This window comes from Bison bison, unplaced genomic scaffold, assembly GCF_000754665.1.
Source record: "Bison bison bison isolate TAMUID 2011002044 unplaced genomic scaffold, Bison_UMD1.0 scf7180017864139, whole genome shotgun sequence".
Lineage (NCBI taxonomy): Eukaryota > Metazoa > Chordata > Mammalia > Artiodactyla > Bovidae > Bison > Bison bison.
Window position 1 is genome coordinate 3,719,665 of NW_011494711.1, and position 17,903 is coordinate 3,737,567.

Consider the following 17,903-nt stretch of genomic DNA (forward strand, 5'->3'; position numbering starts at 1 on the left):
AGGGTGACCCTCTAAAATAGCATGAAAAAAATCTGTGGGTGTGTACAGGTTTATTTGTCTTTGTTTCCGTTATGGAAAAGGTCCCTAACTTTCATCACGTATTAACGGAGTTCCCGACCCCCAAAAATATGTATGAACAAGCTTTTTCAGGAATTACTGGCTTCAAAATCCATGCAAATCTCAATTCCCTTCTAATTTCCTCACAACGCTTAAAAACTGTTGAGCACAAAGAAAATGCTCCATAACTGTTTGGTTGGACACGGTCTTAAGAGGGGACTTTCCTGTGGGATCATGAAAAGATGTAAGGAGATAATATAGACCTTATTATAGAGATTTTGACCGGGAATATTGGATGTGACATTCATCGTTTTATCGACTTGGGCAGCCACCCAAGATCTGCAGGTTCTCGGAAGCGTCACCCTAGGCACCGCCGCTATCCCCTAAAGCCAACTCCAAGCATCCAAGTCTTCTCACCCGCAGGTGCAGCGACTACAAGTCCCAGGATGCTTCGCTCTCGGAGCCTGAGCGAGGGTGGGGCGGATCCCCGCAGTGACGTAACCGACCAGGGCTGTGCCCAGGCAGGGCGGGGCGAAGGGGCGGGTCGGGGAGGCGACCGAGCGCGCTGGTGCTGATGCAGGATGGCTGAGCTCGCAGGAGCCCGGGAGGTCTGAGTAGGGAGAGGCTGGCTCCCTGCGCATCGCCTCGTCCGCCCGCCGCGTGGTCGTGGGCAGGTGGGCCTGGGGCGCAGCGCAGGGTCAGGAAAGGCAGGTCTGCAGCCGGCTGGGCCAAAGGTTAATAGGCTGCCCACCTACAAGGTGCCGGAGCGGCCGGAGCTGCCCAGCCAGCCGAGTTCGCGATGACCTGCTGAGAAGCGTCGTCTAGGCTGCGGGAAGCGGCCTTGTTGGGGGCGGTGCGGTTCTCAACCGCTCTCCCTCGTTGTGCCGAACCGCGGCCCCCCACCCATCCCTGCGCCCCCTCCCTGCCGCCGGCCGAGATGGCGGATCCAGCCGAATGCAGCATCAAAGTGATGTGCCGGTTCCGGCCACTAAACGAAGCAGAGATCCTCCGCGGGGACAAATTCATCCCCAAATTTAAAGGCGAGGAGACCGTGGTGATCGGGGTAAGTGGCTGTGAAGTCTGGCCTCCCTGATGCTTCGCGCCCCAGCCGGGCGCCCCGATGCCCCAGGCCGGGCAGAGATGCTCGGGCAGCCCCTTTGGACATCCCTTGGGAGCTGCCCTCTAGGGTGGACTTGAAGAGAATCCCCCACCCTGTAGTTCCCTCCTGGGCGAGTTGAGGGTCGACTGGAGGCCCCGGGGCGGCCCCAGGTGGCGGCAGAGGGGGTAGGGGGCGAGCAAGGGTTCGGCGCCGCCATTGTTATTGGGGTGGGGGCCCGAGTGGGTCTATTGTTCCCCGCCCTGGCCAAGTCGCGTGGGTAGTGTGTTCGCGTTATCCTCAAGCTCAGACTCCCCTTAAAGTATGAGCTCTGTAACCCACAAATGATTCCAGGTATCGTTTTGATTTATAGAGCACTTTGCCTCTTCTCACAGTTTTGGTAAAAGAAGGAAAAAAGCTACTGGAAAAATCCTAGCCTCTGCACCGAGCTCCCACAGCCGTGTCGAATTGGCTCCCCGCGGCGTTTCACCTTGCTCTGCACGCGGAAGGCGGGGGCTGGGGGAACACTGGTGGCCTCTCCCGGAGGCTTCGTGTGTCTCCTCTTGCTTCCTCTCAACCCAGGCTGTCCTGACTTGGACCTCGAGTCTCACTCTTCCCCGGTGGGGCGACCCCCACCTGGTGTCCGCAGACCCTCGGGTGTGTTTCATGTTGGGCGGTGAGGAGGCTGTACGCCCACCCGCATCTGTGGGACCGGGGATCCCAAACGAAGCCAAATAGCCTCTGTACTCAAAGAACAAGTTACTTTGTGTGGCTGGGGCCCCCTCGCTTTTGATCTCCCTTCCCAAGTTTCCCTTCCCCAGACTTGGCTCCATTTCTGCAGCGCGGCTGCTGGTGCGGGGAGGGAATACCTTTGGGTTTTAGTTCTTAAAGGAATATGTCAAATGAAATAAACCAGCTTTCCCCGCCCCCACCCCCACCCCCACCCCCACCCTTCCCCCTCCTCTGTTCCCAGCGTGTGTAGCTGACGGTACCCTCTTTGTATGCGAGTCCCGTGGGGAGGGACCGAGTTAATGGGAGCCTCCCGATCCCCGCTGACACGTTCCTGGCAGCCTGCTCGAGGCTGCTGATGCAGCCTTCCCGGCCTCAGCATTGATTAAATGATGTCATCCCGATTACTGAGCATGCTCAGACTACCCCCTCCCTCCTATTTTCCCCCAGTGGCTGGGGTATTTAGGTCAAGTGATTGACAGGTGACAGTTTACTTAGGGTCTCTGCTGGAGTCAGGTCGACTCTTCTTAAGCACCAGAGGCAGACATTTGCCTGCCCAAACAGTCCCAGCATCTTTGCCAAGGTTGTGCCGCAGTCCTTGTGAAGGGCCCCAGGGACTAGCAGGTGCTGGTCGAAGCGGAAGGCAGGCTTTCTTTGCAAGGCAGGCTTTCTCTGCGGAAGGAGACCAGAGGCAAGGCTCCGGCATTGCCAAAGGACTTCATCGTGTACCTGCCTTAGAAAGGCATTTCCTCTTGAAGACCTCCTCTCCTCCTCATTTTCACAGTCATCAGAAAACCGTGACCTCCAAATGCTATGGGGGTGGTCGTTCATTCTGAGAGCTGGCCTGAGGGGCTAGGAAGGAGGGGTTTTCTATCTGCTTTGTGTTAAATTGAAGGAAAGATGTATGCTACAATTATTGATGAGGAAGAAAATTCTATACTTGATGGCTGACATTGGATAGTGACGTATCTGTGGATAGTAGCTTGTTGGTTACACATCTAAGCTGGGGTCAGCCTACAGGGCGATTTGCTGTTTCCTGAGCCAGCTTGTGGTTTGGATAGAGTGGGAGTTACTGGGGACATCTAGCCCTGCCCCTTGTCTGGTAACGGTTTTTTAACCAATAATTGTTCAGTCCTAGAACATGTTCTGGTGACCCTATGTTTTCGGAGGTTTTAAAGAGAGGCTCAAGCTGTTTCTTTTCTTTCTCCTCCTCTCCCTCCTACTCCACCTTCTTCCTTTCCATGCTCTTCTCTTTCTCTGTCTTCTAAGGGTGACATACCAGAACTAGTGAAGTGGAGTAATAAATCATCCCTTTGATCTGTGTGCAAGGCAGAGATCCTTAATTTTATGGTTATCCTTCCTTAATTTTATGACACTACTAAAGTATATTAAACAAATGGTTGTGGATGCGAATACACATGTAGCTCTTCAACTGTAAATCTGGGGTAAATTGAAAATTTTTTTATCTTACTATAATCCTTTAGTACAACACTTTTCAGTTTTCTTTAAGATAAATTTTTCTTTGAAATAAAGCGTTCATATAGAAAATAAGTGTATATAGCTTTTCTTTTTTTATATAAAGTAAACACTCCCGTAACCACCTCTTAGGCTAGGAACCAGACATTTTCAGGACCCCCGAAGTCCCTCCCAGTCACTAACTCCCTGTGCCTCAGAATAACTGCTATTTTGGCTTTTAGTTTTTTTTTTTTTTTTAAGCTTTAGATCCATAAAACCACACAGTATGTTCACCTCTTTGTGTGAGTTCTTGTGTTCAACATGATGGTTGTCAAATTGGTCCACGTTGTGATGTGTGGCTGCAGTTGGTTCATCCTCATTGACCTGTAGTATCTTATATGAATATACCACAATTTATTTATCCAGTAACTGTTGGTAGTAACTGTTTGGGTAGTTTCCACTTCGAGGCTAATATAGATGGAGCGGCTATGAACATTTTTTTATGTATCTTTCAGTGAGTTTGGTACAGAACCGAAGACTGCCAAATGCTGAAGGGTGTTGGGACTTGAGTTGGCATGTGCTAGGACCCTTCCCATTCCTACTTAGAAATGTGTAACTAAAGGGAGTGACAGTTCTTGCAGCCTGTATCATCCTTTGTCGTCTGAGTAGAAGGCTCCCAGGTCAATTCAATTGGAACCCGCCCACCTGGCTCGGGTGCCAGTGGAGGCTCTCTTAGGTGGGCTCTCCCCTCCTTGCAGGGCCATAGATTGTGGGGATGACCAAAGAAGCCCAGAACCCAACAGAGATGAATGAAGAATGAATTTCTGTGCAGTTAACTGTGAGTCCAAATTCAGAATCTCAGAAATTCTTTTTTTGTTTTTGAAACTGGGGTGATTGTTTTTCCTTTAAAGTCTTGTTCATTTCTTGTGGAGATGTATGCTGAGAGGAAGATTTTGCAGATGGGGTTCCTAGATTTCTCTTTTTTTAAGAAATGTCATCTTGAAGTACGTGCTTAGTCACTCAGTCGTGTCTGACTCTTTGTGACGCCATGGGTTGTAGCCCACCAGGCTCCTCTGTCCATGGGATTCTCCAGGCAAGAGAACTGGAATGGGTTGCCATACCCTTCTCCAGGGGATCTTCCTGACTCAGAGCTCGAACCCAGGTCTCCTGCATTGCAGGCTGATGTTTTACCGCCTGAACCACCAGGGGTAAAGCTTGAAGAGATTCTCTCTCTCATTCTTGCTTTTCTCCCCCCTGCTCCTGTGCAGAACTTTCTTTCCCTCACTGCCCCAGCCACAGTTTCTTCCACTGCGAACTCTTGTAGCATTCATTTTGTATGTGATCTCATAATTTTTTGCCTTAGATGATCATTTTTTAATTTTTAAGAGATTCTTATTTATTTTACAAATTTTTGTTTATTTTTGGCTGTGCAGGGTCTTTGTAGCTGTGTGTGGGTTTCCTCTGGTTGCAGAGAGTGGTAGCTTGTCTTGTTGAGTACGAGCTCTAGCGCAGGTGCTCAGTGGTCGTGGTGCGTGGGCTTAGTTGCTCTGAGGCATGTGGAGCCTTCCCTGACCAGGGATTGAACACTTGTCCCCTGCATTGGCAGGCAGATCCTTATCCACTACGCCACCAGAAGTCCCTCAGATTATTATTAATTTTGATCCCGTGTCTAATGACATTGTAAAGCAGGTGTAGAGCCAAGACCCATTCATGTTTTGCTTCTTGTACTTCTCAGGGTGTTACCCACAGAAGGCAATTAATAAATATTTATTGATCTCTTTGTTGAATCTAGAAGTCTTTACCTTGGTGTATTTTAATGACTTTATGGACTTTTCATTGACTGTAGGCTATGGGGAGTAGTTAAAAATAATTTTAAAGAGATGTGCTATGTGCTATCTCTTAAATGTCTTGGTAAAGAACTGTATTCAACCTTGTTAAAAATTAGGTCTGCTAATAACACTTGTGATGCGCTAGAAGTGGAGGGTGGGGGTGAGGGGCACCACATTAATTCTTTCAGAGAAAAATATTGGATTTAGAGCATTTCTCAGAACACTTCTTCATTAACTGCTAAAAATCCTAGTGAGTCATCCATTACTTTGAGTTCTGCCTGTTGGTTTTGATGTATCTGCATTGATGGAACTCTGTCTTGAGAGAGTTCTCAGTAGGTTTCTTTGAAATGGACTTTCGCATGTCAGTTTTGGGCTTTCCTCTTGTTTGCACTCCTGGGAAAGCAGGTCTTGTTAACCAAGGGTGCCTCCCCTGAGGCAGTGTAAGTTTTGACTTGTTTGAAAGCCAAAGCAAAATATTAGCCGCAAACCCTGAGCTGGCCTTTGGCGTGGAAAGTGGCCTTAGGCTCCAGGAGATAAGATTAGTTCTGGTCAGTGGATGGGTAGGGAAGTCAGGGGTGGGGACAGGAACCAAATTCCAAGCCTGAGTTACTGTTGTGGAGATTATGGGCTGAAGATGTCAAGAAATATGGCCAGAATTTTTCTTTCTGTCTGTAGTCATGATTTTTAAAGGCAAGAATATTTTAAAATTTATACAGAGTAAAATGACTCTTTTTGGTTATAGTTCTATTGTAGGGGATGTGAAAAATACATAGAATTGTGTAGCAATGCTGTATTAGTTTTCTGTTGCTGCTGTAACAAATTATCACAAATTTGAAGGCTTAAAATGATACAAATGTATTATCACACAGTTTCCATACGTCATGTGGACAAAGAATGTCGCCTGCAGTTGGTGGTGCACCCTGAGGGGAATTCAGGACAGAGGAAAAAGGATACTGGTTCTGGATAGTTAAGATTCATATCAAAGGAATGTTTTCAATTAGTCCAGACTCTTCCATCTTCCCATACACAGAAAAGCACTAAAATCATTAACTTGAGATGTCTGTTTTTTGTGATTAGCAGTAATCTTTTGAAGTTCCACTACTTATTTTCTTTTTTCCTTTAACCCCCTTCAAAACCTCCTGTATATCCTGGCTCCTTTCTTACTCTTTAGAACAGTCCCTCAGAGCTATCTGACAGGCTGCCATCTCCTGCTCTAATCCTCAGTAAATGCCTTACATAAAACATAATTCTCAACTTTTAGGTTGTGCTTTTTTTTTTTTTCAGTCAACCGAAGTCCATCAAGTCAGCTGGTTTCTCTGCTTAGAGTCTTACAAGGTCAAGACCAAGGTGTTGACAGGACCATGTTCTTTTCTGGAGGATCTGGAAGAAAATCCATTTCTTTGCTCATTCAGGTTTTGGCAGAATTTGGTCCTTGTGGTTGTAGGATTGAGGTCCCGTCCCCTTGCTGGCTGTCAGCCTGGGGCTGTTCCTAGCTGCTAGAGGCCACTCTCAGGTCCTGGCCGTATGGCCCCCTTCCTATACCTTAAGAGCCAAGGGTGGATTGATCCCCTCTCATGCTTCAAATCTCTTCTGTCTCTTCTTCCATGGCATATCTTTCTCACTGACTCCTCTGCCTCCCTATTCCACTTTTCAGGGCCCATCTGGTTACAGTGAGCCCAGCCAGATAATATGGGATGATGTCCCTATTATAAGGTCATCTGATTAGCAATCAGTTTAATTTGCAAATTTCCTTTCATCCTGTAACTTTCATATATTCACAAGTTTAGTGTAGACATCTTTTGAACCATTATTCTACCTACCATATACCACCATACTCAAGATACACAACAGTTTCATCACTCAAAAAAACAAAACCAAACCCCAAAATCTCTCATGTCATCCCTCTGTAATCAAACCTTCTCCCCTCTCTTAACCTCTGGCAACCACTTATCTCTTCTTCTTCTATATAACTTTGCCTTTTCCAGATTGTCATAAAAATGGAATCATAAATTTAAGTATCTTTCTGAGATTGAGTCCATTGAGGTTTAGGTTGTTGTTCCATGTATCAATAGTTTATTCCTTAAAAAAAAAGTTCATTACTTTTTATTGCTTAATGGTATTCCTTTATACAAGTATATCACAATTTGTTTATCCATTCACCTGTTGAAGGACATTTGGGTTGTTTCCAGTCTGAGATGATTGTGAATAAAGCTGCTATAAACCTTTACATATGGGTTCTTGTGTGAGTATACATTTTTATTTCTCTTGGGTAATCAGCTGGGAGTGGGATTACTAGATCATACCATAACTGTATGTTTAACTCTGAGAAATGGCCAGTTTTCCAATGTGGCTTAAACTAAAAAGTGGTAATATTTTATGCCAGACTTTTTAAAGAGGATATTCATCACTGTGTCTAAGTGAATATTAACAGTAGTGTTTAATAGTGTGGAGATATGTTCTTCCTAAATTTGGAAGTGTTTACATCACCTGAAAATGAATTCGTGGTTTCCTGTAAACCTGCCCTCTGAAATCCTGGAATGAGTGAACACAAGAGAGTAATTATAATCTGGCTTGTGTCGCTGGAGGTTCCTCTTGTTTATGGTGAGCACGCAGTTGGTGCTAAAATAAAGGATTGGGGTTGGTAGAGGCATTGGGGAGAGTCAGATGGAATTGCCTATGAATTTACTAGCTCACTATGGGGCTTTTTTCAGGTTGCTTAACTTTCCTGGGGCTCAGTTTGGTCATATTTCAAGTGGAGATAATTACTTAACTCACAGGATTGTTGGAATGAAATGAAATGAAGTGGTCAAAACAGGGTCTGGCACAGAGAAAATGCTCAGCATATGCTAATTATCTCTCACGTTCCTCTTCCTCTTGTAGGTCTCCTCATTTTCAGAATTAGCCTTGCCCCCCAAAATTATCACCCTTAATTCTGGCTAGCCCCTGAAAATGCTTCTTGCATCCTTGTTTCCTACCCACTAGTTCACACCATTCTTATCTGTGGAATTCCTAACCTTCAGAAGGCAGAGCTCAGGTTCCATTTACGTACTGTATCAGCTCTTCCTGTTGTCTGCAGTGATCACATATTGGTGTGTGCATGTGCATGTGCGCTTGCGTGAATATCCTCCTCGTGTAAATTACAAGCTTCTTAGAAGCAGAAGCTGTTTTTTTTTTTTTTTTTTAACATCTTTGTGCTTTTTACTGTCGTTGTCAAGTTGCTTAGTAAGTGTATCTTGATTGACAGTTCTGTCTTCCGCTGTTTCCTTGCCTAGAATCAAGTCTCGCTAAATGCCAATTTCTGCATTTCCTTGAATAGCCTGGGCATCACTGGGGATTTCCCTCTGCCTCCACCTGTGCTTCCCTGGCCCGACTCCCTGGTTTAATGACAGGGTTTTGCCTCCTTGACTTTTCTCCTCCCTTTAGAATAGGAAACTTCCCCCACCTTTGGGCTCCCTTTAGTGCCTGTCTCAGATTTCTCACCTGTGTCTCCTTATTAAACAAGCAAAAACAAAACTACCTACTCCCTAATGATTTCTCTTGAGTTAAAAAAGAATAGCTCCTTGACAGATCCAATTTCACCTGATTTCTCTCAGGTTTTCCATAAAGTCATATCTTTGTGGCCGAGAAAGCTCCTCCCTTAACCTACTTGCTGCGTATCCACCAAGGTCCTTTTACAAGGAAGAAAGCTGTTGAGTGTGTGGTTATTTGAAAATACTGCAGAACTTGAGAGAAAATAGAGTTGTAAATTCATTCTACTATCCCCAACACCAAACTTGGACGCAAGGCAGACAGCCCAGGACCAACTTCCCAGCTCTATGACTTCTTCGCTTTATGTACTTAGACACATGGCCACACCACACTAAGTTCCAGTTTCCTGGCCTGTGAAATATGGATGATAACACTCTCCACCTTTGTAGGATCCTTGTGATGGTTACATGAGCTGATGTGTATAGATTGCCGAGTATGGTGCCAGGTTCAGAAAATGTATGCTGTGAGAAGACCCACAGTGGTTATTTCTCTGCACGTTTGTCAGATTAACTAGGTTTTAGAAAGCTTAAGACCCTTCATAGGTTCCCTGGTATCTTCAGGTTGTGTTAAAGAAAAAATTATTCTCACATTTGTAAATACAGTAAGGAAGACTATTATAGTACGGGTTGATACTGTTCCAGTAGGGGAGAGAAATCAGGGTCAATTTCAAGTACAAGGGGAGCAGGTTGGTGGGGTGCATAGGTGGAAGGACAGTCACTAAGAGAGATGTGAAAAGTATGGGGGATTCTTGGTATAGGCAGGCCAGATATAAAGCTTTTAAGATACAAGCATTGAAGTATCTGGGGTGATGAGGTATTGATGGTGAATGGGGCGGATTCTCTCTAAACTGCTTTAGGAGGAGTCTTGCTCACACTGGACTCTGCAAGGACAGACATGGAAGTCCAAGTTCAAGGCCCAGTTGAGAAGAGGGCTCAGAGGAGCCTGATTAAAATATGGTCAAGGAGAGAGTCTTGGTCGTTTGGAACCCAGATTCTTCAGGGGTGCATCCGTAGACCTTCCATACTCTGGGCCCAGGTACCTTCCTAGCCTCACCCTTTATCTTGTGTTCATCTGTGCTTCTATTCCCCTAGGTTTCTCAATGCCCTTCTCCACCACAGCTGACCACACCCCACACACCTGGGATAACCATCCCTAAATTGTACCTGCACGGCATTAGACTAAACCCCTTGCAGGGCAGGAAGACTTATTGCCATTTCAGTTCCTGGACTAGCACTTGGAACAGAGTAGTTGCTCAGTATAAGATGTCTTTTGAACAAAGTGAAAGAATGCTGACCTTCCTAGACTGTCTGATGTCCAAGCTTAGGGTATTTTTCTTGGATTTTTATCTTTGACCTCTGTCCAGCTCTGGTGACTTTTTCCCTACTTTGACCATCTTCATCATTTTGTTGTTATTGTCTTGAAAGAATAGTTTTCTCTGGGGTCCTGATATATGCTCATTGAAAAAAGACTCAGACCATACAGAAAAATATGAAGGAGAAGGTAAAAAGCACTTTTAATTTTATGAACTAGAAAACATCATTGTTAACATCTTATTGTTTATTCCAGCTCTTTTCTACTTTATAGAAAACACATTTTGTTTTAAAATGAAGATACAGTTTTATAAAGTCTGCTTTAAAAGCCACCATTTTACACAATGGTATACCTCAGACATCACCATTTATTAAAGATTATATATAATTTCATTATGTGTCTAAAGTGAAAGTGAAAGTCTCTCAGTCGTGTCCGACTCTTTGCAATCCCATGGACTGTAGCCTGCCAGGCTCTTCTGTCCATAAAATTCTCCAGGTAAGAATACTGGAGTGGGTTGCCATGCGTTCCTCCAGGAGATATTCCCAACCCAGGAATTGAACCCAGGTCTCCTAAGTAATACTTTATTTTCCACTGATAGTCATTTGATTTTCTGTTTTCTTTTTCTATTATAAACAAAGGTGTGATAAACATCAGTTTATCAGTACATATCTCTTTGTATCCTTGCCCAATTTTTTGTTAGAATACATTCCTAGGATTGAGATTTCTGGCTAAAAGGATATAGCTGATTTTAAGGTATCCACGGGTTTTCAGAGGGAGCAACTTAGAGATGGTGAATTGTCTTCTATTTTATATCCTCACTTCTTTGCCCACCCCATAGAGTTGGTGCCAGTTTGTTTCATAAGGCATCCCTTCATACCAGAGCTAAATTAAATTCTCACCAAGAGTGTGTACTTTGTCATGCACTGTTAACCCACAAATCCAGGACATGACAATGCCTTCAGACTTCTAATGTAAACCATAGGTTTTTGTAGGCTGTCTCTTGTCAGGTTCAGTATCCTAAAGGATGTTGTTTCTTGGAGGTGATCAAAAGCTAACTCTCTTGAGACAGAGAGAGATAGAGGTCAAGATTGTAGTCTTAAAACTAGGATGGATGTGTGCTTTCTTCTTGGAGCTTATAGTGAACGGCCTGTCATACCTTTGGGCAACAGTAAGTTGAGAAGGGATATAATAGCCCTCCCAAAAAAGCCCTGGAAAGAGCTTTTTACCACCTTCTCCTTTGATTACTAGGTACTCAGAAAAAATATAAAATTTCAAGCACACACCAAAGTGGAAAGAATATCAAAATGTACCCTCATGAGTCTGTCAACCAGTTTCAGCTGTCATCAACAGATGAGCTAATCTTATTTTGCTATATGCTATATACCTCTAACCTTTTCTCCCCAAATCGCTCAATTATTTTAAAGTGAAATCTCACGTCACATTATTTTATCCCTGAACTTTAGTATTTGTGCTGCCTAAGCGAGTACTATTTTATCCCTAAACTTTTGATATCTCTAAAAGATCAGGACTCTTAAAACCACAATAACATTATCTCAACTAAAATGTTCACAATTCCGTAATGTCTGATACCCAGACAAGTTCTCCGCATTGCCTCTTAAGTTTCTTCTACAGTTGTGTTTGCTCAAATCAGAGTACTAGGTACCATAGACTACAAGTGTGGAGAAAAAGAAAAGCTTGTCCATACTGACCCTGAAAGAAGAGGGAGGGAGGCTTCTGCTCTAGAATCATGTGTGGCCGTGGAGACGCACACTGAGCAGTCAGGGCTAATCAAGATTTCCAGCCTGTCTTCCTTAACAGTGGTCACGCCCTAGTTATGCTTTTTAATAAACCAACTCTAGCATTGCAGTGTCACCCAGAAAAGCTGTTTAAAGAGCTGCATGCCTTATAGCTCTCCCTCACCCCTACTCTCCCATTGTTTTAGTTGACTTGTATAAATGTCAAGAAAGCAGGCAGATGTGTTACTCATTTGTTTTCCAAGCTCAGTACTCACCCTTATAAAATTGGTGTGTGTGTGTGTGTGTTCAGTCCCGACTGACTCTTTGCGACCCCGTGGACTGTAGCCTGCCAGGCTTCTCTGTCCATGGGATTTTCCAGGCAAGAATACTGGAGTGAGTTGCCATTTCCTTCTCCAGGGGATCTTCCTGACCCAGGCATCACACCTGAGTCTCTTCTATCTCTTGCACTGGCAGGCGGATTCCTTACCAGTTGGCCACCTGGGAAGCTCCATAGAATTGTTGCCAAGTACATTTAGAGCAGTTCTTTTAGGTGTGTCTTGGTATGTTACTATTTACTATCTTGTCAGTCAGTGGACACTCATCCTTTATGTGAATTGGATACAGGAACATAAATCCAGAGAGGTGAAGGGAACATGTGTAAGTGAGAAGAGAATTCAGTGCAACACAGTACTTTAAGGAAAAAGGTTTGAAGTTCTCTTTTTATATTTTTTAAAAAATTCCTTTTATTCCTGTATCCCCCTTTTCTTATAAAAAAAAGGGAGTTGGGTTGGAGAAAAAGTGCAAATAAAAACCAAATCCAATGATTGAGACTTTAACTTCTCTGACTGCAGAGTATGGTCTTGAGAGCTGCTGATCAATAATGTTATTTTAGAAGCATGTTGTTTAAAGAGCTTGGTTACGCAATTCTCGGTTGGCAAATCTCAGGGACTCTCCCCAGGCTCTCTGACAAGAGCCGTCCCTCCCACTTCTAGGTCTCATTTTGCCTCAAGGGGAAATGAAGAACAGCCCGCTTCAGTCCTCTGAGGAGGTTACATCATAGTTTTTTTACTGACGACCTGTCTGGTACCTCACTCCACTGAGATTGTTGACTTTCATCGGGGAACCTGGGTGAATAACAACTCCATCTGACGTCAGAAACTTGGGGGAGTCTTGGGGGAAGGGACTTCTGTTCTTCTTTCATAGCACCCCCAGCTCCATAGAGAGGAACAAGTGCCCATTTGATTGGTCATTGTCCAAAGCTCTGTTGTTCCTGGTTACTGGTGGCAAGATCCCGTGGGTAGCGTTCAGCTCCTTCCTGTGTCTGCCTCTGGTAAGCTGACCCCTGCAGGGTCTGGCTTCCTGGGCTGGCTCCCAGGAACTGGCTGTTTTTCCATCTCGGCATCACCCACTGCTGAATGGATAAGTAGTCTGGACCCACAGATTCAGGCTCATGTGGGCTGGTCTCAAGGTTCAGAACAGGTTGGGCTGTGGGAGGGTCGGGTGGTGGGGTGAGGAAAGTAGGAAGACCACATAAGCCTTCTTGCTGGAGACTGGCCAGGTTTGACATTGGGTTGATGCATCCTACCACCCATCAGGTGGTACTTGGATGCCTGCTCTGTTCCTGTTCCTGTGTGGCGCAAACTTACCCACCCAGAAGGGGGAAGACTCTTAGGCAGAAGACTCTTAGGTGAGGCTTTTGGCATTCCAGGACCCCTGCTACTAATGTCATCACGGTAGCATTGAAACTATCTTCTAACTACTAATGGTTTGTTGATATAATATTTGTGAAAGTAGACTTTAGAAGGGAAGTGCTTAGCTCTTTAGTAATAATTACTAAACAACACAACCTACTAATTATCTGCTCAGACAAGTGGGGAAAAAACACCAAAGTACTATATCCTAGAGTAACGCTTGCTTGTGTGCGTTGTTAAATTTTCCTTAATGAATATGGCTCTTGGAAAAGACTGGCTTGAGGATGTATTTTTTTTTTCCATTGGAGTATAGTTGATTTACAATGTTATGTTAATTTCTACAGTACAGCAAAGTGATGCATATATTCTGTATATGCTCACCCTCTGTGAGGGCCCACACTCTATCTGTGGAGTGTGCTTCTTTCTGAATCTGAATAAATCCACTTCTTACCTATCACTTTGTCTCTCACTGATGTCTTTCTACAATGAGCATCAAGAACCTGAGCTTCATTAGGTCCTTAAACCAGATACCATGGGTTTTAGCTGGGTTTGAGTCCCACCCATGTGGGTTCAAGTCCCAAGCAGGGTTTTGGCTGGGTTCGAGTCCCAGCACATGGGTTCAAGTCCCAACCTGAGGTAAATGGTTTCACTTGTAAAATATTCTCTTTGTCTTTGTTTTCTCTAGATTACTGTGATGAATTTAGATTTGGCGGAAGAGGGCTGTTTTACGGATATTCTTCAGTCTGTGGCTTCATTTTGAAATATTCTAAGGCTTAGAATACTTCTCTGTGAAGTATTTCTTCAAATACTGAATCTGTCTTATTCTCCCTCAATTGGCACTACAGTTACGGGCATGTTGGGATTTTAACTGTGCACTATATGTCTCACACATTTTCTGCCCTTTTAGGGGGCATGTGAGGACTTCGCAGGTGGCGCTAGTGGTAAAGAATCTGCCTGCCAATGCAGGAGACACTGGTTCAGTCCCTGCATTGGGAAGATCCTCTGGAGTAGGAAATGGCAACCTGCTCCAGGATCCTTCCCTGCAAAATTCCATACTCTGCACTGAGTTCACACTCACTGGAGAAGGAAATGGCAACCCTCTCCAGTATTCTTGCCTGGAAAATTCCATGGACAGAGGAACCTGGCAGGCTACAGTCCATGGGGTTGCAAAGAGTCAGACACGACTGAGCACACAGGATATATATATATATACACACACACACATGCACACATTCTTTTTTATATTCTTTTCCATTATGGTTTATCACGGGATATTGAATATAGTTCCCTGTGGAGGATATATTTTAAACTATATTTTCTGATTTACACAATTATCCAAACAAGTTTGTAAAGGGGAAAATGTACACCTATCTTGCTTCCTTAGTTCTATTAAAAACAAATATAAAGAGGTAACATACAAATTAATGTAAAACTTTAAATGAGTTCTTTATTACCATACTTCTCTTTATAAAGAGGCATTTTTCTATACTGTGGACTTTTTGGAGCTTCACTGCAATACTGTGCTGTCCAAAATGGTAGCCACCAAGCCCCTGAGTGTGGGTTGTCCAAATTGGGGGGTGCAAGAGATATAAAATATTTGTAAACTGGCTTTCAAAGTCTCTGTACAAAAAACGTAAAATATTAATTTACTCTTTTTTTTTTTTTTTGGTATTCATTACATGTTGAAGTAGTAACATTTTGGATGTATTGGGTTAAATAACATTAATGAAATAAATGTCCCCTATTCTTATTACTTTTTAAAATGTGACTACTAGAAAATTTAAAGGTACATGTGTGGCTTGCATTTTTGGCTGGCGTTATATTTCTATTGGTAATATATTTCTATATCAGATGGCTGCGCTAACATTTAGATGCCAACATCTTGATTCCAGGAGAAGGCAATGGCACCCCACTCCAGTACTCTTGCCTGGAAAATCCCATGGATGGAGGAGCCTAGTAGGCTGCAGTCCATGGGGTTGCTAAGAGTCCCACATGACTGAGCGACTTCACTTTCACTTTTCACTTTCATGCTCTGGAGAAGGAAATGGCAACCCACTCCAGTGTTCTTGCCTGGAGAATCCCAGGGACGGGGGAGCCTCGTGGGCTGCCGTCTATGGGGTCGCATGGAGTCGGACACGACTGAAGTGACTTAGCAGCAGCAGCATCTTGATTGTCTTTTGCGTTTAGGAATTTTGGTTCTAGTCTGGCATATTGAGGGATTATTGTGTGCTAAGATCAGTTGTGCTAAGCATTGTGAACTTGCTGTGATAAGTGAGACGAGATCCCTGCCCCCACCCCACCCTCAACCCCGACCCGCCAAAAAATTAGTGTGCTGAGTGTCCAAAGAGAAGAGGAAACAGTGTTGTTGGAGTTAGAAAAAGAAAGGACATCCCACCTCAAGCAGGGGGATCCTTTGATCCTTACCTTGACACTCGGTGGGAGTCTGCTCTGCAAATGTAATATTTGTTCCTTTGATCCTTACCTTGAGACTGGGTGGGAGTCTGCTCTGCAAATGTAATATTTGCTTCTTTATCTTCAGTTACTTTACAATTATGTGTAGCCGCTTTACAGATTTCTGTTTTAAATATTATTGAGAAAAGACCTGAGTAGGGACCTGTGCTATAGCCGGGCCTCTCTCCTTTCTCCCCTCATCAGTGCTGTGCCGCCGCTGCTCCCGGGACAACAGCCCACCCTGAACTCTGTAATTAAGTACCAGCCATTTACAGCCTGTGTGTGATGCGGATTTGTGATGCGTATGTCGTGGGTGACACTGAGAACACCAAACGGTGAGAGGGTGCGGCGTCTTGGGAGAAAAAACGGCACCGTGCCCTCCTGCCGCCTGGCTCCCGCCGCAGGGCAGCAGCCCGGGGCGGGGGGAACCCAGCCTCCCGCCTCGCCCTGGCCCGTGTGTTTTTAATTTCCGGCATGATGATCAATCTGCCGCGTACCCTGTCTCCATTCTGCCGCTAATGCTGGGAATGATGAAACCTCTTGTCCTGAAAGTGCATTCCCCTTTAGCACAGGCACCCTCTGATGCGGTCCCTCCCCCCAGCTAAACAAAAGCTCCCGTGCCCATTAGGATGTCAGGGTGGGCAGCGCTGCGAGGGAAGAAGGCGAGGGAGGGCTGCCTTTGTCGCTCACAGGTGCGCCTCTTCTTTGTCCTGGTATCTGAGGAAGAGGTCGCCTTGCAGGTGAAGGCCACACAGCTCTTTGCAGAAGGAGCTGGAAACTCTTTTACACCCATTTATGTCTCTCTTTGTATGGGTTGGGACAGAATTGATTTTTCCTCCTTTGTCAGTGGCAGAACTGCTTTTTCACATGATGGTAACGTGAAAGCATAGCAACAGCAAAATCAGCCATGGTCTTACCACCCTACATCATCCATGTTAATTTTTTAATATCCTCCTTTTCCTGCTCTTGGTTGATACTTAAACATTTTGGAAAATTAATGTATTTCCAACCATAGATATACAATTCTTCCTTAAAAAAAAAAAAAAGAAAACAAAAACCAGAGCCTACTCCATAAGTGGTTTTCCATGTTACATAGTATCTTTATGGTTATAATGTTCAGTGGTGACGTAAGTGATAGATCACTGCTTGATCATTCAAATCTCCTTTCCCCTTACTCTGGGTGCTGGTGTAGTGATCGAATGCGTGCACAGAGCTGTTTTCTTTTGCCGAGTTATTTCTAGAGGATACCTTCTCCAGAAGTCAGTTTACTGGACCCAGTGCTGTGAACATGTGAATTGATGCTGTCCAGTATTATCCTGTTGTTTCTATAAAGGTCTACCATCCCTATGGCCTCTGGGGATTTATGAGCTTCCCGTTTGGCAGGGAATTAATTTTTAAGGTAAAGGAGATAATCCTTTGAGAGGGTGCTTACAACAGTACAGTGGTCTGGGATTCATGTGTCTTGGGTTTTGTTCTGGTGTTTGCTCTGATTTATATGAATTTTAAACTAAAAGTGTAACTATTCAGTAATCTGTTTTAATTTGGAATATTGCTGTCAGTGGGCACTTCTGGGGTCAGGCTGGCAACTGAGGAGTCTCCTGGTCTTTATAGATGAAGGAAGGACTTGGAAGGGTAGCAATACTCTACCTGCCAACATTCATCAGAAGAATTGTTTGGAGGTGGTGATTTATACTTATGTTTAACTCAGGGCACTTCTCACATGCTCACAGATATAATTATTCAAATATGCTATAGCAGTGAATGAACCACAGACCTTCTCTAACCTAACAGCAGCACATTTAGGGATACATTTTGCTGGATGACTCAGGACATCTTGTAGGCATCCTTCCTTCCAGGAGGTGTGGTGACACCTCACAGAAAGCATGACTTTGTGCTTTGATAGTTCTGTATATCCAGGCACCAGCATGCTCTTCAGTCTGTGGTAGCCCTCTAACCAGGCTCACCATCCTGTGGGCGTCACTGACAAACCCAGCACTGGGCTGTGAGAGCCTAGGTAGGG

At 44.5% G+C, this 17,903-nt stretch overlaps 1 protein-coding gene across 2 annotated transcripts in view; it reads left to right on the forward strand.

Annotated features, from left to right (window-relative positions):
* Positions 1-595: 595 nt before the first annotated feature.
* KIF5C (kinesin family member 5C) overlaps positions 596-17,903 on the forward strand; it is a 141,113-nt gene continuing 123,805 nt past the window's right edge. For both annotated transcript variants that reach the window (XM_010839957.1, XM_010839958.1), the window contains exon 1: positions 596-1,120. In XM_010839957.1, coding sequence (XP_010838259.1) covers positions 995-1,120 — 126 coding nt within the window. In that variant the 5' untranslated portion in view covers positions 596-994. The remainder of the gene's footprint in view (positions 1,121-17,903) is intronic.